At 46.3% G+C, this 21593-nt stretch overlaps 9 protein-coding genes across 9 annotated transcripts; 4 read left to right on the top strand and 5 right to left on the bottom strand.

Annotated features, from left to right (window-relative positions):
* Positions 1-1336: 1336 nt before the first annotated feature.
* On the bottom strand, positions 1337-3012 carry F5891DRAFT_973816 (ribonuclease H-like domain-containing protein; the record flags this gene model as incomplete). Its single annotated transcript, XM_041376394.1, has 6 exons — positions 1337-1589; positions 1614-1687; positions 1748-2112; positions 2165-2486; positions 2541-2765; positions 2821-3012. 6 exons carry the CDS (start codon positions 3010-3012, stop codon positions 1337-1339), a joined length of 1431 nt encoding a protein of 476 aa, XP_041233971.1.
* A 447-nt stretch (positions 3013-3459) lies between these two features.
* F5891DRAFT_973815 (uncharacterized protein) lies at positions 3460-5036 on the bottom strand (the record flags this gene model as incomplete). The annotated part of the gene is made up of 5 exons (XM_041376393.1): positions 3460-3681; positions 3885-3980; positions 4040-4354; positions 4454-4557; positions 4925-5036. The coding sequence occupies 5 exons, from the start codon at positions 5034-5036 to the stop codon at positions 3460-3462; spliced, it is 849 nt and encodes a 282-aa protein (XP_041233970.1).
* Positions 5037-11684: 6648 nt separating this feature from the next.
* F5891DRAFT_937756 (uncharacterized protein) lies at positions 11685-11891 on the bottom strand (the record flags this gene model as incomplete). The annotated part of the gene is made up of 1 exon (XM_041374125.1): positions 11685-11891. One exon carries the CDS (start codon positions 11889-11891, stop codon positions 11685-11687), a length of 207 nt encoding a protein of 68 aa, XP_041233969.1.
* A 344-nt stretch (positions 11892-12235) lies between these two features.
* Positions 12236-12824, bottom strand: F5891DRAFT_992834 (uncharacterized protein). Its single transcript, XM_041378215.1, has 2 exons — positions 12474-12824; positions 12236-12420 (listed from the first exon to the last, which is right to left on the bottom strand). The coding sequence occupies exons 1-2, from the start codon at positions 12535-12537 to the stop codon at positions 12260-12262; spliced, it is 225 nt and encodes a 74-aa protein (XP_041233968.1). The 5' UTR covers positions 12538-12824; the 3' UTR covers positions 12236-12259.
* Positions 12825-14567, top strand: F5891DRAFT_992833 (mitochondrial carrier domain-containing protein). The gene is made up of 3 exons (XM_041378214.1): positions 12825-13254; positions 13309-13543; positions 13599-14567. The coding sequence occupies exons 1-3, from the start codon at positions 12877-12879 to the stop codon at positions 14447-14449; spliced, it is 1464 nt and encodes a 487-aa protein (XP_041233967.1). The 5' UTR covers positions 12825-12876; the 3' UTR covers positions 14450-14567.
* Positions 14568-14631: 64 nt separating this feature from the next.
* F5891DRAFT_992831 (20S proteasome subunit beta 3) lies at positions 14632-15728 on the top strand. The gene is made up of 5 exons (XM_041378213.1): positions 14632-14709; positions 14774-14893; positions 14952-15016; positions 15071-15460; positions 15518-15728. Exons 1-5 carry the CDS (start codon positions 14707-14709, stop codon positions 15564-15566), a joined length of 627 nt encoding a protein of 208 aa, XP_041233966.1. The 5' UTR covers positions 14632-14706; the 3' UTR covers positions 15567-15728.
* Positions 15728-17839, top strand: F5891DRAFT_1134397 (uncharacterized protein). The gene is made up of 6 exons (XM_041364772.1): positions 15728-16234; positions 16288-16410; positions 16471-16854; positions 16918-17257; positions 17309-17463; positions 17520-17839. Exons 1-6 carry the CDS (start codon positions 15863-15865, stop codon positions 17721-17723), a joined length of 1578 nt encoding a protein of 525 aa, XP_041233965.1. The 5' UTR covers positions 15728-15862; the 3' UTR covers positions 17724-17839.
* F5891DRAFT_12221 (NIPSNAP-domain-containing protein) lies at positions 17824-19527 on the top strand. Its single transcript, XM_041369442.1, has 9 exons — positions 17824-18033; positions 18084-18186; positions 18240-18285; positions 18346-18440; positions 18499-18566; positions 18618-18787; positions 18838-18939; positions 18993-19065; positions 19120-19527. Exons 1-9 carry the CDS (start codon positions 17959-17961, stop codon positions 19186-19188), a joined length of 801 nt encoding a protein of 266 aa, XP_041233964.1. The 5' UTR covers positions 17824-17958; the 3' UTR covers positions 19189-19527.
* A 49-nt stretch (positions 19528-19576) lies between these two features.
* F5891DRAFT_937548 (RNA polymerase Rpc34 subunit-domain-containing protein) lies at positions 19577-21510 on the bottom strand (the record flags this gene model as incomplete). Its single annotated transcript, XM_041374107.1, has 9 exons — positions 19577-19817; positions 19866-20359; positions 20390-20611; positions 20667-20810; positions 20874-20986; positions 21046-21110; positions 21169-21242; positions 21297-21361; positions 21402-21510. 9 exons carry the CDS (start codon positions 21508-21510, stop codon positions 19577-19579), a joined length of 1527 nt encoding a protein of 508 aa, XP_041233963.1.
* Between the last annotated feature and the right edge of the window lie 83 nt (positions 21511-21593).

Genomic DNA, 21593 nt, shown 5'->3' with positions numbered 1-21593 from the left:
TATGTAACATGGCTCGGTGATGAGTGACCTGTTACCACTCGGAAATTGTTTGGCTCCCACAGCAAGGTACGAGCAAAAACTCAGTGAAGACCTTGCTCACCACATAAACCTTACATAATAAGTCCATTTCTCTTTTTCTTGCAAATGAGGTACAGAGCATTGTAACTGCACTCCCTCTGATATTGGTAGTATATATATTGATTCAATATGTCCTGTTGAGTGTATCCTAGCTATTATTTATTGTGCAAGCCCACTGTATGCAGAGTGAGGCTTGGGCTGGCCAGAAAATGTGAATATTTTGAAACTACCAAATTAGGACATATGTTCAACCCTAAAGGGGAAGCGAGTACAGCGAAGATCTAGAGGTAAGCGCTGAAAGTGCTACTGGTCAGCCAATGCGAGGCGCGAGAAAGCGCAGGTGCACACAAGGCACGAAGCGCGGGAAAGTGCACGCAGGTATGCGGAAATGAGTGAGACTAAGCTTAAGTGATGATATGATGCAAGTCAAGAGAAGAGAGATGCAAGATGTAAAGGAATAGATTTCTACTGTGACTTTCTAGGTAGTAAGTAGTAGGTGAAGTGAGAGGTGAAGTGAAGTGGAAAGTAAGGTGAGGAGTGGTAAGGTAATGCTGGCACTTATATACAGTACCTAAGCGCTGTCATGCGGAGCCAAAGCGCTACCGAGTAAGGTCTAGTATGTAAAGATATATATAAGTAAGGGTCCATGATAAAAATAAAGGTAGAATAATATGCAAATAAGGGAAACGGAAATACACGCACTAGAGAGCTTGGTGGACAGTGGATGGATGCTTCCGGATGGCTGGCGCTATAGGGCGATCAAGCGTGCGCGCATATACATCGTGAAGCGTGGGAAGTGTGCACGCATGGCGTGCGTTGTGTGGGAAAGCTGTGCCTCATATAGAGATAGCTGCAGGTAGTGCACAGAGTGACACTACAAGTTCGTGCTATGTACTCCCTAGTGAAAACTGCCATATCAGGCCATGAGAGGCATGAGTCTCTACACCGGGGCCATAGTTAACACAGGTTAATAACAATTCCTAACATTTGTGTTACTAATGTGTTAGAAATACATTATTAGCACTGTTAACAACAAAAATGTGGTTAACAATTGTTAAAAAGGTTGTCCGTGAGTCTAATAATTCCAATCTGCATCTCTGTCATTGGTCACCATCATGGCAGCCTGTGGAGACTCCAATACGGATGATAGATCCACAGTGGAAACTACAGAAACTGGGTCAGTAGAGACCATATCCTTCAATGCCTTCAAGTTGATATCAATGTCAGGATGAATCTCGAAGGCAACAGCTTGAGCAAGCTAGTGTTCATCTATCTCCGATTCCAACAGCTTGTCCTCGGCTTCATCTTCATTATCTAAATCTGCTACTCCGTCAATGTCTGCAACTGACTCATCATCTGTGCTGCCAGTTTGGACAGCCTGTAGCACACTCTCTTCGATGTTCTGGAACTTGACAACTGGACGATATTTTGACAGCACATAATCCTTGTTCTGATGTTTTCTGTACCATTGTCCAATTTGTATCATGTCAACGAGCATCTGGGCGTTTTGGCTGCCTCATGTTAGGGAATTGAACCAGGTAATAGTCGAATTTGTGTGTTTGTCAGGCATGGAGTTGACAAGAACCAAAAATATCTTAATGGCGAGGTGCTGTGGGGATGATCACATTCGACATGATGTTTGTGATAGACACTAAAATGTGAAACTCACTGCAAGGACACGAGCATGTGGATGATCCTGCAGAGATCCCCACCATGCTAGTGGGTTACTATCTTTGACTTGCTGATTGAAGGGCCATTCACCATGCCAAAATGCTTCAAGCTGGTGCCGCAACCCACTCATGACTTCTGCTGCAGAGAGTACTTTGAAGATTGAAGTTGCTAGTACAGAGTCGGGATTCGCAACATAGTGTGCCAGGTCTTTCTGAAGCTTTTCTTTGAGGAAATCTTTGACATGAGTATAGGCATGGGGATAAGGGAGGGGAGTACATTGGCCAGTTCTCTGAGATAATGCGGGAATAGCAATTGTTGTCACATTTGCAGTAGGCTTTTTGAGGAAATCAGAGTTTGGGTACCCTAGATTTAATGGAAGTCAATTATGAGTACAGTGCAAGGCCTCATAACTTACGTGGGTCCAATGTCAAGGCAACAAAGTAGACTTCATTAGTGAAGAACTCATGGTACCATTTATTGATGATAGCTGTCACTTCACAAGCGAGAGATACTGGTATACCAGTCACATTGGGCCCTTTTGAAAACAGGTCATTGAGTGTGGCTATGATTGCGAGCCAGAAAATGAAGATGTCTGATGCATTTGCATGTGCTGCTTCCAATGACCACAATGCACGAATGATAGGTGCAACAATCATGATGTACTGAAGTATGCTCTGCTCAAACTCACTATATTTGCCTGAAGCCCGATTCATAAACATGCCCTGGATTTTGTTATTCTGACCAAATGATTAGTGTACTGTAACTTGAAGATATGACTGGAAGGATGTTACCTTAAACTTGATGCTTTTTGCAACCACAAGGTTGCAGATATGGGGTAAACAGGGATCAAGAGCATTTGCAGCTGTCCAGTAAGTTCCGAAATGAGTTTTGCCAATCTTCTTAAGAGCCTTCACAGGCTTGTCGTCTCCAGCAAGATTATGTTCCTTTTGAAGTATGGTGGTGGAGTACGTGGATTTGCTAAAATATTTTATAATGCCCTTAAGCATTGACATGAGCTGAAAATTGGGAACCTCAACTTAGGTTGAATGAGTCATTGAGGTTAAGACTTACAAATTTGAGTTTTAGCAATTTGTTGATGTCTCTGATTGTATTGTGGAGGTGATGTACAGCATCACAAAAGTCTAGCATAGTGCCAACAATGCTAACAAGCTCATGATGACCAGCCTTCGTAACATTTGTGCTATCTGAGCATGTGGCTCCCCAATTACCTTCACCAATGGAGCGAATTGTCTGTGATGACATTTAGATGGAACCTGGTTGAAGAACAGTTCAATGAACCTTCAGAAGCTTATCAGTCACCCATTGTGTAGTGTGTCACTCATCAGATGCTTCATGAGCATCAAGAAAGTAAGTTTCATGTGAAGGAGTTGTGGCATGAACAGTGTAGACTGAATGTGGTTTTCATGTGGTGTTGCCATCGAATGTGAGAGTAAGGTTATTGATCATGCACAGTGCCTTGATTTGCTTCTCGCGGACATAAACAGCTTCATGAGGGATGTGTTTATCTGTGAATGTCGTGGCAGATGTGGGATGATATGAGTCACTGAGAAGCCCCATTAACTCCTTCCACTCCAGAGACTCTATTACATGTGGTACCAAGCCTCGGACACATATGAGACACATTATGACATGGTCAACTTTGTCTTGAAAGAGCTGGTGTGCCTCCTCCTTGACCCTTTTCCCTATCTCTCATAAATCAGCCATGTTAAGAGTGTTTTGTGCTCTCAACCTTTTCATTGGTGGTTCAACCTCCATTGGAATATCCTCGGCAGCCAGATCCTTTTGGAGCCTAGCTCCCAGTGAATTATCACCTGATTCTTGGATCACTTGTCGCCACAGCTCAACATGGTCAGCCTGGAGAATTTTGCACGTTGTTACATGCTTCAAGGCTTGTTCAAGCTGTGCATTACCCTGTCACAGGAAGGTACAGCCTGATGCAACACATCCCCAAGAGTTCTTCTGGGAATCCTCGTCACAGTACTTTATGACTAATCATGACATGATGTCAATTGGGTTGCGTCCAGCCCCTGATGATTTTGGTAGATACATGTTTGAAATTTGCTAATTTGCTCATATTATTATATGGGTATTGTTACAAAGGAAACATTACATACCTTACTGCCAGTGCTTTGTGAGTGCATGATAGTGACAGCTGGTGCTGGACGTTTGGTGCCCTGTTGCCTTACAGGCTCTTTTGAGCACTCTGGAGTCTTAACTCGGATTAGTTTTAGGGGCAGTGCAATTTGCAAATGAATTCCGGATCACATACAGGGACACCATACATCTTGTAAACTTTCTCTGCTCCAGCAGTGATGTCATGGATCCACTTTTTGAGCACATTGTTTGTAGGGTATTTTTCATAATATAGCATCAAGATACCATGCAAGGCACATATCGCTTTTCCACGTTCTAGGATTGGAATAACACCATCACCTGAAGTCCGAGCCTTCCAGCCAAATACAGACTCCAGTTGTTCACCTAGAGTCACTACCTCATCACCAGTCTTTTCAAGTATATCAGGATCCAAGGAAAATTGTAGAAAGGAGGGGTACTGGGAGTCATAGTAATTATCAGCCAAGGGAAGCTGGGAAGGTAGGTTAGTGAGAGGAATGTTAAGCTTGTCGAGAGCATTTACAAACTCCTCTGTTGTGGGTAGGCAATGTCATGGGTACCAGCCACCCACGTGGGTTGTGGGTGTGGGTATCTCGTGGGTGTGGGTGGGAGTATGCACTTTGGGTACCCACACCCATACCCATACCCCTATGGTGGGTATGTAAGCACCCGTACCTGTACCCCTATGGTGGGTATGTAAGCAAAATGTTATATAACTCTGATACTGTACCAAGTGCGAACCTTAATCTTAAAGCACAATACCAACCAACAGAAGGAAAGGCAACACAACACTAACAAGCTACCATGCATTTAACAATTCTCAAAAACACTACTAAATGCATCATCAAACTTACAGATAAAGCAAAGGCAGCAGTAGATGAGAGGCTCAAAATCACATCCAAAAACAGGAAGAATACTGATGGTAGCAACGGAACAATACACACACAGCCGAAGAAGGCCAAGTCAACCCAGGAACATGGCACTAGCAGTGTCGAGGAAGCATCAACCAAGCTTCACAGCAGAACCATTGAACAAGCCCCACCTAAAGCCCATCCAGCACTGAGCTGATGAGCAGTGGTCCACTCTGAAGATGAAGACAAAGTGTTGAACGATGAGGCAATGGTGATCAGTGATGAAGTGGGTGACTCAGACATATTTTCAGATGAGAAAAAAGCTGGGCATTGTGATTAAACACTTGACTGTTACCTGTAACAATTGTGACATTTGTCACTCAGAGTGTTTCTAAACGAGATTTAGATGTACATGATGCTGGCTGATGCGCCTAGAGGCTCTTGTATTGAACATATGATTGTTAACAATTATTAACATGCTAAAAGTGCACCTGACTTTCCTTGGTGTTATTAACCGGTTAATAACTGATGTTAATAACCGATGTTAGTAACATCTGTATTTCTCACCAAGCCCTAAGCCATAAGTTCTTGGAGGATATTTGAGTTGAGTATTTTCCAAAGGTACTACTTACTTACTAATTATCAGAGCTGACAAGGTTTTTGAAGTCTTTTTATGTTACACTGCTGGTACCCCCATGTACGTTCCGAGCGGATTGTGAGCTTGCGAACGTTAACACATGTGAAAAGGGCCTTTGTAAGTGTCCATGTGGAGATTTGCATTCTCATACTTCGATACGAGAATGGACTTGGTCTGTGCGCGCACTCTCAAATAAATCCTCAACTTCAAAGATTCACACTTGAGTTCTTTCTCTTCTTCTTTGTCCTTCCCATTTGTGCGACACCTTACATTTTAGCTCATTATTCTGATGCGTCAATCATGACCTCTGCCGTCATTCCTTCAGTCACGTCAGGCAGCTCTGCAGCTGCACCTTCCTCAACCCCTTCAGGCACCGGCAATGCTAATTCTTCGGCCACTTCCGTTCCTTCGGCTACACAAATGACTCATGATCAAATCATGGCTGAGAACGCGCGCCGAGTAGCAAGCAACGCTGCTTTGCAATTGCTCAGAGACACTGGCAATCCAAACGTCGCACAAGACGAACCTCTAATCCCTCTTCCTCCTTCTCCCTCTGCCGGAAATCGTTTGCAGCAGTGGATCTCTGCGTTCATCAATCTCTCCCCAACTTCTCAAGCTCAAGGAGCTGCAGTTCTTGAGGGGATAGCTGGAAGCTCCAAAATGTCGCCACTAGACCGAATACCACTCCCATTTCCAAAGCTCTCTTCGACAGCTCCAAGGAGACTGCTACTTCTAGCGGACTCGACTCTACTTATAATTTTGGGATTCATCATTTCATCCAGGATCTTGCAAACGCCGGTGAATATTGTCCATTGACTCTTTTCTCCAACAAGAATACGGAGCGTCTTCATCGCGAAGGTCACTCTCTCAAACGCACCAAGGTCCACATCAACGGAGTCTCTCACCACCTCTTAGATCTCTCGCAGTTTGAAAGTGAACATGATCTTGATCCTCTTACTTGGCAGGAGGCCTTTCAGCGATACCTCTCGTGGATCGCTGATGTTGGTGATGCACTGTCCATCAAGCGATGGACCACACACTTCACCACACTTGCCAAAGACGAAGCCATTCATAAGAATTTTCGCACCATACTGGAATTCGACATTGAGACTAGACAAAACTATGCTTTACGTCCGCACCAACATGACGAGGCTGAGTGGAGCCATCGTTTACAGAAAAAGAAATATGCTACCTTGCAAGACAACTCTTTCGTCATTCGCAGCAGCTTCGCTCATCCTTTGTCGATCGTCCCATTAATGCTGGCTCTTCTTCTCGCTTTGATCCTTATGACAAGGACTCATCCTCCAAGCGTCCTTTTAAGAAGAATGAAGGAGAATCTTCTTCCTTTCATGACTCCAAGTCCGCCAAGTCAACAGACCCCATGTGCATCATCTGCGGACGCACTGGCCATCGTTTCTCGGCATGCACTGAAGAGACTTCGCCAAAAGGAGCACAAAATTTTGCGAAATACACAGACGGAAATCTCTGCAAACGTTCCAACAACTCTCAATTGTGCATCGGATTCAATCTCAACAATCCCCGACGTCCTTGCAAGCGGGACCACTCCGATCAACACTTATGCTCATTCTGCAGTCAACCTGAACACGGCGCTTTGTCCTGCTCCTGCCTCTAATCTCTCTGACGAGGACTTCTTCTTGGTGCACATCCCAGATCTTGAGCCTCCCGATTCGCCTGCTCCCAGATTCATATACTTCGACAACTTACAAAAACATCCTTCTCCATACGATCTTGATGCTGATTACTCTCTTGTCAACACGCCTTATTCTCCTGAAGGTTTTGATCATCTGCTCGAACTCACCAATCTCACCCATCAATTTCCCGAGCTCACATGGAAACTTCGTCATGGTTTTCCCATTGGCGACATGAGTCCTCTCACTTCTACTTATACTCCGCACAATCTGCCCGGTGCTGACATATATCGTGAAGTCTGCGATGAATACATCGCAGACGAGCTCTCAAAGAAATGTTTCTCAGGCCCATACACTCATGAGCAACTCTTCACCAAGATTGGTCATTTTCGCTCGTCTCCTCTCCAAGTCGTCATTAAAAAGGGCATCAACGGTGCTCCAGACAAACACAGAGTATGTCGTCACCTCTCATATCATGGCTCGATGAGCGCATCCATCAACGACTGAAATCAATGCAAGCAACTACCCTACAGAATGGGGCACTGCGGCGGAATTCGCTGACATAGTGCGTATATCTACATACTTGTACCTCTCTCTCTCGTATGCTCTTTGCGAGTCTTGCACTCGTTCGAAGGCACGAGAACCTCATGCACATATACTCTCTCATCTCGCTACTTCTATCAGACTCTAATATATTCATCTCAGGTACGAGATGCTCCTCCAGGCGCACAATTTGCCACCCTGGACATTGAAGCCGCCTATCGAGGCATACCGTGTCTCCCCACTCACAAACCATATCTTATCGTTTACCACAATGGTAAACTATATATCGATCACAATATACCCTTCGGCTTAGCTTCTGCTGCAGGTCTCCAAGGCGAAGTAGCTGATGCTACTGTTGCAATCTGGAGAGAACTCAATGTCAAACCATCCAAGAAATGGGTGGACGACATTAGCATCTTCCGTTTCCCTTCACCGACAGGTCTCTTCGTCAGTTTCTCTGATGGCTCATTATACCACTACGAATACAATCTCAATCACGCCAAACTTCTCATTTCCCCTGCGAAAGTTCCGTGGCATCCAGACAAAGGCCAGGACTTCAACGATACTGGCGATTACGTCAGTTTCTTCTGGGATCTCCCTCAGAAGTCTGTCTCGCTCACTGAACTCAAACGTCTTAAGTATATCGCACGTCTCTCTGAGTTTCTCCTGCTCTTCGAGAACTCAAAAGTCCAGAAACGCGAACTAGAATCCATCACAGGTTTCTTAAACCACGCCTCCTTCGTCTATCTTCATGGACGCTCATATCTCTCCAGCTTATACTTGGCCATATTGGCCTATCATTCGAACGACTACATCCCACGCTGGCTACCCAAGTCCACCATTTCGGACATCAAATGGTGGCATCATCTCCTCCTAGCAGATCAATCTCCATGTAGTCTCACTCCTCGTCCTCCTACCTGGGATTATGGCATATGGGTGGATGCATCCACAGACACGGGCATCAGGTTACTTTGGAATACCAAATGGGCCTTCTGGCGCACCAGTGAGACTTGGCGCAGCCCATCTCGTGATATCAGTTGGCTCGAGGCCATCGCCGTCGAACTCGCTATACGGCTCATATACAGTAAGCATATCACTGATTCCGACGTCCTCATACGGAGTGACAATCAAGGTGTGATAGCGTCCTTCAAAAAAGGACGCTGCTCGAATCATCTCATTAATATGTCCATTCGATGGTCCGAGGAACTCCTTCGAGAAGCGCGTGTCTCGCTTACGTTCATTTACGTCGAATCCGCTTCGAACCTCGTGGATCCTATATCTAGAGGGATCCTACCACCTCGTTTCTCCCACCTTTCCTCTCCCCCATCTCTACCTCCCGACATCTCCTCGTATTTTCGAGATGAAGGAAACTGAACTATACCATCAAGTTATGCAGGGCGTTGATGTACAAGCTGCTGCCGCTGCCTTTTGGGCTGACAACCCACCCTCATCCATACGTCAATCAGTAGCGCAATTGTTACAAGTCTCTCACACTCGCACACCTCGCCCTCCTAGACTCAGTTCCTCCTTCACTCCATCTGTACATAGACCGCATGTTCTCGCCAGTGACCGTCTTCTTGTGTGGTCTACTCCTGCAGGTCAGGATTGGCAGGCCAATTTAGAAAAGAACTTCCCAGATGCATCTATCTTTCGCTTATTTCAAGTACGCCTTTTTGCGTCACTTCTCTAATATATCTGACCTCTCTTTAGGTCATGATTCGCTCTCTCGACCAAGACACTTGCAGCAACTACGGTGCTGGACTTCTCTGTTTCACGCAATTCTGCGACTCCATCAATGTTCCTGAAACTCAGTGCATGCCCGCCTCCGAAGCTCTACTTGCTCAATTCGTCGCAGCTTTCGCGGGTATCACCGCCTCCAAAACTCTCAACAACTGGATGGCAGGCCTTCAGTTCTGGCATATCGTCAATGGCGCTCCATGGCATGCTTCTGCCATGGTGCACCACACCAGACGTGGTTTCTCGAAAATGGTACCTCCTTCTGCTCGTCATGCTAAGCGACCACCTGTCACTATCGAAGCTTTATGTATTCTTTTTGACAATCTCTCATTCTCCAATCCTTTTGACTGCGCGGTTGGATCCGCTGCCTTTATGGCCTTTTGGTGCTGTTGTCGTTTGGGTGAGCTCGTAATTCCGAGCCCCAATCTTTTTGACCCAATCAAACATGTCTCCTGCTCAGTTCTTCCTCTGGCCATCATCATCTTGTCCAACTCCGCTCGCGCTGCTTCTCTTCGCATACCTTGGACCAAGACCACGAAGGAAGAAGGTGCCATCATTTCCATCACTGCTCGCCCTCATCGCATGTGTCCCTTGGCTGCCCTGGAACAGCACACTCTCATCAATGCTAATGTTCCGGTGAATGCTCCCCTCTTCGCGTACCTAACACCTACGGGTTGGTCGTCGTTGACACATCAAGACTTCATCTCTCGTTGCAACAATGTCTGGACCTCTCAGGGTTTTCCACCCATGCCGGGTCATGCTTTCCACATCAGCGGTGCGACAGAACTGTTACTACAAGGTGTGCATCCTGATGTAGTCTCTTCACAGGGCAGATGGACCTCACGATCCTTCTTGGAGTACTGGCGCAGAATTGAGACCATCTTGCCTTTATTTATATCATCTTCCATCAACAATGATCGTGTCGCGAATGTAGACACCATCATGGACTCTTACGCTCAACGTCTCTCACACCCTGCCCCCTCTACATAATCATCCGTCTCTCCTACCAGTACCATACGGGCACTTTTCATCTTCCAATCGCATCATCTGACATGTTCAATCGCATCTCTAAGTGTGTGGGTTTGGTCTCCAAAGGAGACGCTACCGTTGTGAGCTGCGCTTTTCTTCTGGTTTGGTATTGCTTTCTCCTTCAGACCTAACGTCTGCTTCCAATACTGAATCAGTCAGCGCTCCGAAGGGCTGTTTTTTCCTCTTCCCGATACGTGCAGTTTGGTCTCTCAACGCACGCGTTTTTTCGGGCACTTCGAGCCTCGGACACAGAGCTCCCAGTCTTTATAGACACCGAGCCAAAATCTGTCTCGGCCAATCAACACCAGCCCTTCCCACACAAAAAACCAAATCCTCCAACTCATTATTTGAGCACGCGAAGATTTGTTTCTCCTCTCTTGGAATTCTCTTTCACTTCTCGTAGATATTCACTCTCTACGAACATCTCTATTCTACCTCATGCTAAGATTGACATTGTTCACTAACTCGCGACACTTCAATCTTCTCTCATTCCACCTTTAACGCTGATATACAAAGGCGGCTTGGCAGCCGAACGGTGGCAGAGTGGTAACAGGTCACTACCACATCGGGGTGAACGATATTTAAAAGAGGTTTATATGTTGTACAAAATGTGAAAACAATATTTGATATTTAAACTAACATAAAGATGGGTGCACGACTTCAAATTTTGGTGGTGTTTTGTGTGTCATCCAAAATATCAAATATTCACAACCATATTCCCACAGACAATATGTCAACAAATATAATAAATATAATCAGATTTTCCATGTCTGCTTCAATTTAAAGTTTGATTCTTACATAAAACTTTGGAGAAAACTTGAAGTTTTGCCAAAGCTTGACATTTAAATCGAGTTTTAATGTCATGTCATCTGTAAAACTTCAAGTTTTCTCCAAAGTTTTACATGGAAATTGAACTTTAAGTTGAAGCAGACATGAAAAATCTGACTATATTTCTTATGTTTGTTGACATATTGTCTGTGGGAATATGGTTGTGAATATTTGATATTTTGGATTACACACAAAACACCACCAAAATTTGAAGTCGTGCACCCATCTTTATGTTAGTTTAAATATTAAATATTGTCTTCACATTTTGTACAACATATAAACCTCTTTTAAATATCGTTCACCCCGATGTGTACATACTCTATTCAATTTAGTTTCTATTTATTTCGCTGTATATGTGAAAATAACGATTTATTATGAAAGCGACCTACTGTGAGCTCCCTACAATTGTTGGGCATGGACGAACCTGAAGTCAGAAAATTCCACTACCTCTCGAGACCATACAGCAAGATTTGTAAAGTAGTCTCGATTCTAGCATTCCGATCAGCATCAGTGGTCGTCTGCGCCCAGCTACCCCCATCTAATGAGCCAAGTCGCTCCGTCATGCCACGACTGTACTCTGCGGTTAGCTAGTGTGGACGTAGTGGAACCACGAGTGCCAACGAAGGTTCCATTCGACTGAATGATAACGTCGAGGAGCACCGGATGCCTGGTAACAGCCACAACTTTTAGCGTCAGAATGAGAATATGGCATCTAAGCGGCTCACCATTTTCCATAGATCACCTCCGTCTGCTCCGCTGCATAATCTACCCCAACGCCCTAACATCTGACCATCACTCCGGGTCCCTTTCGTCGCTCGTCGTGGTAGTCTCAATCCCTTTTCGTGTGTGAAGCTCTTCTTGCACCTTAGACACCCTGCATGCAATGACAGACAACTGGGGCAAAGCACTGATCCACTGGGAACTCCTCACATTGCTGGCTGAAGTCACCATACCGTATGTGGATCGATATATACTAAAGTTAGATCTGTAGAGCAACCTATACTCAGAACTTTCACTCACGGGAAGAGTTGGCCTGTATGATGGGCGCTTGTGTAGTAAAGGAAATCGAAGGATAATACGTGATTGTCCGGAGGAAGGGAAACCTAGTGCTGAGGAGAAGGACGATTCATTAATGATAATTCCAGGCTTTTCGAGCGAGTTTCTAGAAACCCGAGCGATGCAAGAGACCAAAAGAGTGCATGATTGTGGTGTACGCTAGGAGATGTCAGCTCGACCCAAGCTGGGGTTCGTGTCCATGAGACATCTGTGATGGCCACGCGTTTAATCACCGAAGAGGGACGTTCGAAGTTGTCTCACTGAGTTTGAGCAGGTTCAGGGGGGAAATTCGTCGTGGTGTTTGGTTGGAGTTGACGTGCTCCATCCTGCTGAAATCCACTATGTAATGTACTTCGTGTCGTTGCGAAGGTTATCTGAGACCCAAGCCTTGGACGTTTTCACTGAATACTGACCTCGAAAGCATTGGGTGGGTGGGCCTTGGACATACAATTGCGAATTGAAGATGGTAGATTGCGCAGGAGTACTTCCAGGCTATAGCTTGAGAGAGCTTAAGCAGGAGATTTTCCAAGCCGATATCTGGAACTAATGTAACGATCTAAGATACGACGCAAAAACGATACGAACGACCGACACAACAAACAACGCAAAGCAATGCACCTTTCGTACGGCAATATATAGTATCCAACACATTTCATGACCATTAATGAGCTCAAATCCATCCCTTCGTGATCTCTACAACCCTCCCTCATCCGCATGGGCATTCATTCCTCCTCCATCTCCCATGCAGAACGCAAGCGTACCCGCACCCGCTCCTGCAGCGACCAGCTATCAATGGACTACTCGTCCTGCGCATAACTCAATTTTTGATTTGTCTCCTTCACTAGACCTCAGCGAACCTTCTAGTCTTGATGTGTCCCTGCTACTGCGTTCTCTATTTGCGTCAGCATTGCTTCAGTATACGAGTACAGCACTTGTGATGCCACTGGAAGTAGGAAAGCTACTTCTTCAAATTCAGTGGATTCCCAAGGACGCTCCAGCACCATCTAGCCATATATACGAGGAGGAAGAAGAGGAAGAAACGGTAGGTGGGCATCTAACATGTGTGTAATTTATATAATTGTAAGTTTCATCTTAGCTTAGCGACTCTACAAACGAGGACGAGTCCTACTTCGCGGACCCCGCCGCTTCGCACACAAAGTACCCCGCACCAAAGCCCGTTGACGATCAGGGCTATGTAATCAGGACATCTGTGCTGGAAGACGGAACGCGCCCCGAATATATCATTCCTGTGGGCAGTATGAATGGCACTTGGGATATGGTAAAACGTGTCGCCACCTTCCGTGGAGAAGGCTGGCTTTCACTATGGAAAGGTGAGTCGTTATCCTCTAATGGTGTCCTGTATCTGACCTCAGTTAATATGCGCAGGGCTACTCACATCTTGCATTCACGACGTGCTTTTTAGTAATGTGCAACCACTCGTCGACAATATTATACATTCTATGTTCTTGTCGTCAGCCGCTGGGCTATATCGCCCACCACTTCTTTTGCCGGTAGCATCGCATGTTATCACTGGCTTTCTGCTGTCGCCTTTGGATCTCGTTCGGACACGCTTAGTTGCCCAATCGGCGATGCAACGCTACCGGACGTACACTGGGCCATTTGATGCATTAAGGCAGATAATAGCCCAAGAGGGAGGTATCAGAAGCATCTATTTTCATCCCCAACTCCTTATCCCTACCATTCTGGACAATGGCCTTCGTCCTCTATTGCACATCCTCATGCCTACGCTGATCGCTCCTCGACTGGGTTTTGGTCCACACGTCGCTCCAGACACCAGCCCCATTGCATGGGCTTTCGCTCAAGTGTTAGGATCTATGGCAAGCCTTCTCATCACGTTACCTATCGAGACTGTGCGCAGAAGGTTACAAGTACAAACACGGGGTACGGCGAAGGCGCTGCGTACGTGCGCCGAGACGCGTCCTGTACCATACAATGGTGTCGTAGACGCGCTGTGGCACATTGTGACTGAGGAGAGGTCAGACCTTCCTATCAAGCGAAAATCAAAACCGAGAAAACAGCAGGCGGAGCACGCGGAAGAAAATGATTCTAACGACCTGCTTGCGGAGAAGCAAGACGAATCCAGATGGCTCAGAAACACGGGTATCGGGCAACTATATCGGGGAATGAGAATGCGTGTTGGTGTTAGCGTTATCGTATTACTCTTGACTACCTTCGGAGGTCAACAAGAGGTAGACGGGGGTTGGGCAGAACTTTAGGCAGATTTTACTCTACATGATTCTCTCGTTCCTCAGTAGCAATTATAACTCTCCTCAGCGCGTAGCTCTCTGTAATTAAATCATTAGTTCTAAGGTCAACAAATTAGGTATTCACTTTTGCTAGGACATGGGTGAACTATTACGCCAAATTAGGAAAGGCATATAACACCAAACGAGCGACGCGTCACTGGCCGCGCCAGTGAAAGTACTGTCTCTCTTATACTAAATCACAGAATCACCAACCAGAGCCAACAAACATGGTTAGCCCACTCTCCGACCTAACATATTCTACTGTGCTGATCGCTGATTTTACACTGTCTACAGTCGATCATGGAATACAACGGTGGCTCCGTTATAGCCATGGTGGGGAAAGATTGTGTCGCCATTGCTTCAGATTTGCGGTTGGGAAGCCAAGCATTGGGAATATCTTCAAATTTTCAGAGAGTATGGTTTTTGTTCTCGTGTGATACCTCCCATCCTGCTAAGCGTCATTGCTCGTTAGATATTTCCTGTCACTGATCGGGTATATGTTGGTCTGCCTGGATTGGCCACTGACGTGACGACACTGTGAGTTGGCTGTTTTCAGTTTTACTACTCACTGGCTGACGTAGCAGCATCTAGTCGGGAGCGCTTCCGCTATCGGGTTAATATGTATACCATCAAGGAAGAGAGAGAAATAGAACCAGAGACATTTGCCCACCTGGTTTCCTCAACGCTCTATCAGCATCGGTTTGGCCCTTACTTCATCGAACCAGTAATGGCTGGTCTATCGAAAACACCTTCTGGAGGTTTCAAGCCCTTCATCGCAGCCACAGATCTCATAGGATGTCTAAACTTTGCAAAAGACTTTGTGGTAGCTGGTACGGCGAGCGCAAAACTATTTGGTGTAGCAGAGGGCCTTTGGGAACCAGATTTGGAAGCTGAAGATCTGTTCGAAACCATCTCGCAAACGCTTTTGAATGCCGTCGATAGAGACGCGTACTCTGGTTGGGGAGCAATTGTCCATGTCATGTGAGTTTCTCCTGCTCCAGTCTACTTTCTGTCATTGATTTCATTTCTACTTCATAGCACCAAGGACAAGATCATTACGCGTACACTGAAAGGTAGAATGGACTAGATTGTAATATCACACCGCAATGTATACTTATAACCTGAGTCAAAAGCATGTTCCGCCTGCAGAGCTAATTATCCTAGTGTATTGCTGCACTTTGTGATGCTCAGAGCTACATACTTTGGATTTTCATCTCTTGAGTTTGGTCTCAAACAGATATGATTTGTGTGCAGACTCGCTTAGACCCGAGCCTCCAGCTAGTAACTGCAGCGGCAACAAGGCGGCAACCAAAGTCACCGAACCTCGGCCATGTCGCTAATACAGTGCGTTTATAAACAACGTCTTCGTGGCAATTGGGGTCGATGGCTCGCAGGACGATAATCTTTCGTTGTCTCCTCACTGCTTGTGCTGTGCTGTTCGGTGTCCATCTGCTCTCGCGTCAACGCACTCATGTGCCAGCTGACTCAGATCAGACTCCCTGGGAGGGCCTCGCCAGCCCTAGTCGTCCCCTTGCGGCGAGCTTCTTGGTTGGAACAAATAGGTCTTCAAATGCTCAAAGAGCTAGCTCAGTTTCAGTGTCTCGATCCTATCCTGACGTGACAGCGGTCATTCTGAACTGGTCACGGCTCCCAAATGTTGTCCAGATTGTCAGTCTTCTTTGTGGTCCGTGGTTGGAAGATGTCATAGCGGAGATTGTGGTATGGAACAACAATCCGAAGGAAATCGCATACCAGGTGAGTGAAGAATCTGCAGACCCCATCTTATACACACCGTTCTTTCCGGCCAGACCTTCGCGAAGACAGGTTGCCCTTCCGAAAAGTTGAAGATATACAACTCGCCTCATAACACCTACTTTCAAGCTCGATACGTTGCGTGTGAACAGGCTACCACTCGTTTCTGCTTCCTGCAGGTCGGTAGACAATGTTCTCTTTTGGGCACGTGTTCTGAGATAGGATATTTGAATTTACAGGATGACGACTACCTTATTATGCCTGAGGTTATTCGAACTCTGCATGCTCGGGTTTTCGGAACTCCTGACCACTCAATACACCTTCTGCCCCCACATGAGGTTCTATCCACTCAACTACGTACAACGGTTACGTCCGACGGTGTGCACACTTCTTCCGCGTGGCTTGGACACGGTACAATTCTGCCTCGGACTGGCGCTGCGGACTTCTTAGCGCTCTTACATCATCTCAATGCATCCGAGGATGAGATGAAGATGGCAGACAACTATTTTACGATCCTGAATAATCGGATTCCTGACGTTTGGTTCGATCAAGGTATTGAGCTAGGAGGTGGTCAACCATTCACAGTCGGAATGGAAGGTGATGAACGTAATGAAATCCATGTTGTTAGTGAAATTTTCTGACACCGCTACGCAAATTATGAAGTCACACTAACTATGGAAACACAGATTAATGCTTCTCGGTACCTGGCAACTCTCTTGAATGCGTTCAGAGCTTCAGATATATCTCATAAATCGAAATTACCGTTCATCGAAGTCGATGCGATAACCCCTGCTGGTCATGAAGTATCTCAAGCGCCGTGCCTGGGTGATCCTTGTTTGCTGCAGACGAATATCCCTCTACTACCATCAAACTTAAAGGCTGAAAGTCATTCGGCCGATGATATAGTTATGCAAGAATTACGAAGTATCCAGTCTTTGGGCAAGGATGCCGTGGACCATTTTTTGCGATTCCCTCCTTCTCAGGCTGTCGACGGCCGCCCGGACACTGCATTCCGCAGTCCATTTCGTACGTCGATGGGCAATGAGTCGAAGTGTAGCAATTGACACCTTTTGTCAGCGGCACGACGGGGTGACTTCGTAAGCCTGGACATGCTGTCACGCATGGGCTCAGCAAGCGATTCCACAATTGAAATAACGCTACTAGTTACGAGGGAAACGGTGGACATTTTACGCCAAGTCCAGTTTGAATCCTCTCCAGATGCTGTCAACTGGGTAAATTCATGCGCTTCGGTCAGCTTAGCTTCATCGTGTTAACTTAGCGCATTAAGGTTGTCTCCACGCATGAATTGGTGTGCGAAGAAACCGAATTGACCGGGCTTCGTGGTCATAGGTCCCCGCCTCGCAAATTGCAAGAATGTAGCGTGCAGTCGCAGGAGACGGATCATCGGTTCTTCCGAGCGAGTTTACAGGTTGATATACCGTCTTCCCCTCACTGGATGATCTACGAATTTTGGATACGGTGGTTAGCATAATATATTAGTTCTATATCTAACATCGCACTGAGTATACTCATTTTTTAAAATCAACTTGCTTGTCAAAGGCTGGAGTTCCACCCGAATTAGAACGAATTGTAGTTGGTTGAAAGTTGAAACTCAAGTACTCAGGCCTCAGGGGTCGCTTATATCAAGTGCTTATTTACGTCACCTGTACCGCTTCTTCAACGTTACGACCATCTCCACTGCATTTTTTTATTAACTAGCTTTTATTATGTTGCCATCTCTCGCAAACAGATCTATTCATAAAGTCGCGCTCTCTGGAGCGCGCAGAACGATATCCGTCCAGGTAGCGCACATTCAACGTTGCGACAGTTGTCCTAATGGAGTGTTCTTTAGAGTCTCCTCCACGGATCACCAGAAGCGAAGAAAGCAGGAGATATCGAGATTCAACAGCACTCAAGGATAGTTGCTAGGGGAAAATATGTTCACGGCTTCGAGGGTGAGAAGCGAATACGAGCTTCTAGACTTTGTCTGACAACTTACATCCCAAAGTTCATCGAGTTCAGCCAGGGGCGCTTGACGAGTACAAAGCCGCAGCGTAAGAAAATAATTCCCATCTTTTAAAGGGCACTTTTTGAGAAGTGGTTGACTTATTCAGGGAGAAGTACTACGCTGGAATAAAGGATGATCCACAGTTACACGTCAAGCTGACCGGAAGTTGGGAAACTGTAGTGGGACAGCAGGACACTTTTGGTATGTTTTTTCAAGGACATCATAGGCTAATTGTCTTGATGTTGCGTGCGACGTCAAGTTCATATACTCGAATACGAGAATTACGCCGGCTTTGACAAGACCACTGCACTTATAAGAACGTCAGATGTATGAGTCTGCTCATCTTGAGTATGCATCGACTCATCGGGTATTTGTTAGCACGCCAAAGCGTACAAGGCACTCCTACCTTACGTCACCTCACGGTCATCTCAGCTCACGCAAGAGTTTGCCTTCTTTCCCACTGCACCACCCCACGCCCAAGGCGGCATCTTCGAGCTTCGGAGCTACCAGTTAAAACCAGGAACACTACTTGAGTGGGAAAATGCATGGTTCGTTTCAACTTTTTTCGGAAGTCTTGTTCTTACAGAAGCTTGTGCAGGCGGAGAGGCATTGAAGCTCGTCGCAAGTTCGTCGCACCCATCGGAGCTTGGTTCTCACAGGTTGGAAGATTACACCAGGTGAACCACATGTGGCAATACCCGTTCGTTCACCATCAGATACTTCACGTTGATATAACTGATATCTTGCGAACAGGAGTCTCGAGGCAAGGAAAGAGTTACGTGAGAAAGCATGGCAGATTGACGGTTGGGCGGAGACTGTGTCTAAAGTATGTGGAACGACTCTTCCTTGAAATGCACTTACCGTAACACATCAAACTCAGACTTCCCAGCTTGCGACGCACATGGATTCATTCATTCTGCTCCCGCTCTCTTACAGCCCTTTGAAATGAGGAGGCACATAGCCCTGCGAGTGATGTTCCAGGATGTTCTGCTCTGTCTACTGCGAGCATGCTCCTCAACGAATCCGAACGAAGCCTAGGGCGAGCCCCAGGCTCCTGATATCTTATCTTGCGTCGGCCATGTTCTATTCATATATTCCACCATGCTAAGGACTAAACGCCATTCCAACTGTATTACCCTCAATACCTCTTCATTCATTCCGCGTAGTTGGTTTATGCATCCACTGTCGCTTTGAAATGGAGAGCACAATGCTTTTTTATTCGCAATGAGACTTTTCAGCCATTAATGACATGAGCCATCATTCTTGATCAAGAAAGTCTAAGACCCATCAGATGTGCAAGAATAGAGCTACCAGAGCGTCACCGAAGCCATTTCTTGTCACACATCCACCTTCACGACCCCTGGTCCCTTAAAATTCAACCACTCCTCGTAATACACGCACTCTTGTGGGTTCGTAGGCCCCTTGTCGCGACAGAAGTCGAATACTGGACATCTACCGCATGGTGCTTGGGACCATCCCAGCGCTACTCGCTCTTGGCGGATTGCTCGGTAAACAAAGGCTCCTCCGACGTTGATATTGTCATCCGCCTCCGGGGACTCGAATTTAACGCGTTTTGAACTCGAGGATGGCTTCTTTATCTTCGCTTTCGCTTTCGTCTTCTTCGACTTTAATTTTGAGCTCGATTTCGATTTCGAACGACGATGGTCAGAGTCGGATTCGGATTCAGAGTCATCGTCAGAGGAATCATCAAGCTTCTTCCCTTTGCGCTTGCGTTTAGATGTCGAGGACGTACGATCATCATCATCGCTGTCTTCGCTCTCGCTCTCATCCTCTTTTTCCCGGCTCTTCCGTTTCTTATTCTTCTTACTTTTGTGATCCTCCTCCTCATCGCTCTCTTCTTTCTTACTTCGTTTCCTCTTCCGTTTCTGCCGTTCCTCTTCTTCAGACTCGTCATCATCGTCGCTCTCACTGGAACTGCCCGATTCCTCCGTACGCCGCCGTTTTCGCGTTTTAGTTTTACGTTCTTTCTTCTTTTTTGATGAGCTGCGTTTACGCTTTTTGCGAGTGGCTGTGTCTGAGTCCGAGTCCGAGCTAGATCCAGGAACTGAATCGTCAGAGTCGACTGTAGCGTCCCAAGCAGATGCTGTGAACGCAGGTAACTATAAACCGATCGATCAGCATACATTTACGAGGGCAATGAAGTGAAGCAAAAAACTAGCCTTCTCAATCTCCCCATCCAACTCCAACACTCTTAAAAGCATCTCAACATGCTCAACGCCCAATTGGGTCTCTGTGATCTTGCTCTTACTTAAAAAATGTTGAATGTGCTGGGCAGATGGGTAAGAAGGCGCAGCGCTTATAGAGTAGAGTCTGTATTCGTTTTGGGCTTTGGAGCTTTGTTTGGGGAAGGACTGCCGGAAAAGAATATTGTGAGTGTGAATTGTGGGGTGAAGGAAAGAGACGTACACGGTCACGGATGTAGTGCAGACATGCGGTTGAAAGGAGCTTGATGAATTCCGTGTCGAGTTCGTTGTCAGTGTACCATGGCCCACCCGTAAGCTCGACTGACGGTTCTAGGTGAGCGAGCATGTAGATCTTGCGGGTTGGGTGCTAGCGTAGCGTAGTACAAGTATATGAGGAAATGTACCAAGAACTTTGGATGATGGAACACACCCTGACAGCTTTGATAGCCTTCACGAGCTGCTTCTGAACGAGCGATTTGAGGCATCTATCAATAACTGTTTGGTGCAATTCCGTTTTGGCTTTGAGGTGTTTCGTCCAGATGCCTGTGCGTTACATGAAATAAGATAAGTCTTACCGTTTGATTCGACACGTGGCAACTCACCTTCATTGGCTGAAGCTTGGATATGACCGAGCACCATGGCCTCTTCACCGCTCATATCTTTTTTCCTATGTCCTGCACGTCAGAGGGTTCTCATAGGAAATGCAATGGAGATATTATACACACACTTCTATCTCCTTTTTCATTACAGCTCGGAAGGAGATGACGCCTGCTGCGTTCGACAGGACTTTGAGCATGCCCTTCGAGTTTGTATGTCAAGATCGTAGAAAAATGTATCGTGTAGAAATGCTCACAGCTCCCAGAAGGAAATTGACTGCTGCAGTGCGTGCGGACACATCTGGGACAATTTTTTCAGCTTCTTTTGAGGTTAATACCTGCCAATGAATGATGAGTATGACCAGTGTGGTATTTATGGGTGATCGGGAGAATTGAGCTCGCCTTGTCTGTGCTGGAAAGCGCGGCTTGGTGGAGCTTTTGCTCTTCGGGGTTGAGTTTTCGCCCGCTCATGGTGTGGAGGCGATCAGATCGATCAAGTCAAGTGCAGTCGAGTCGGATAGCTGATTAGGCGGGTGCAATCAGCCACGTGGCAC

Source organism: Suillus fuscotomentosus, assembly GCF_016647785.1.
Source record: "Suillus fuscotomentosus strain FC203 chromosome Unknown F5891scaffold_1, whole genome shotgun sequence".
In the NCBI taxonomy this organism is placed as follows: domain Eukaryota; kingdom Fungi; phylum Basidiomycota; class Agaricomycetes; order Boletales; family Suillaceae; genus Suillus; species Suillus fuscotomentosus.
This window is presented reverse-complemented; position numbering and strand designations above follow the sequence as displayed.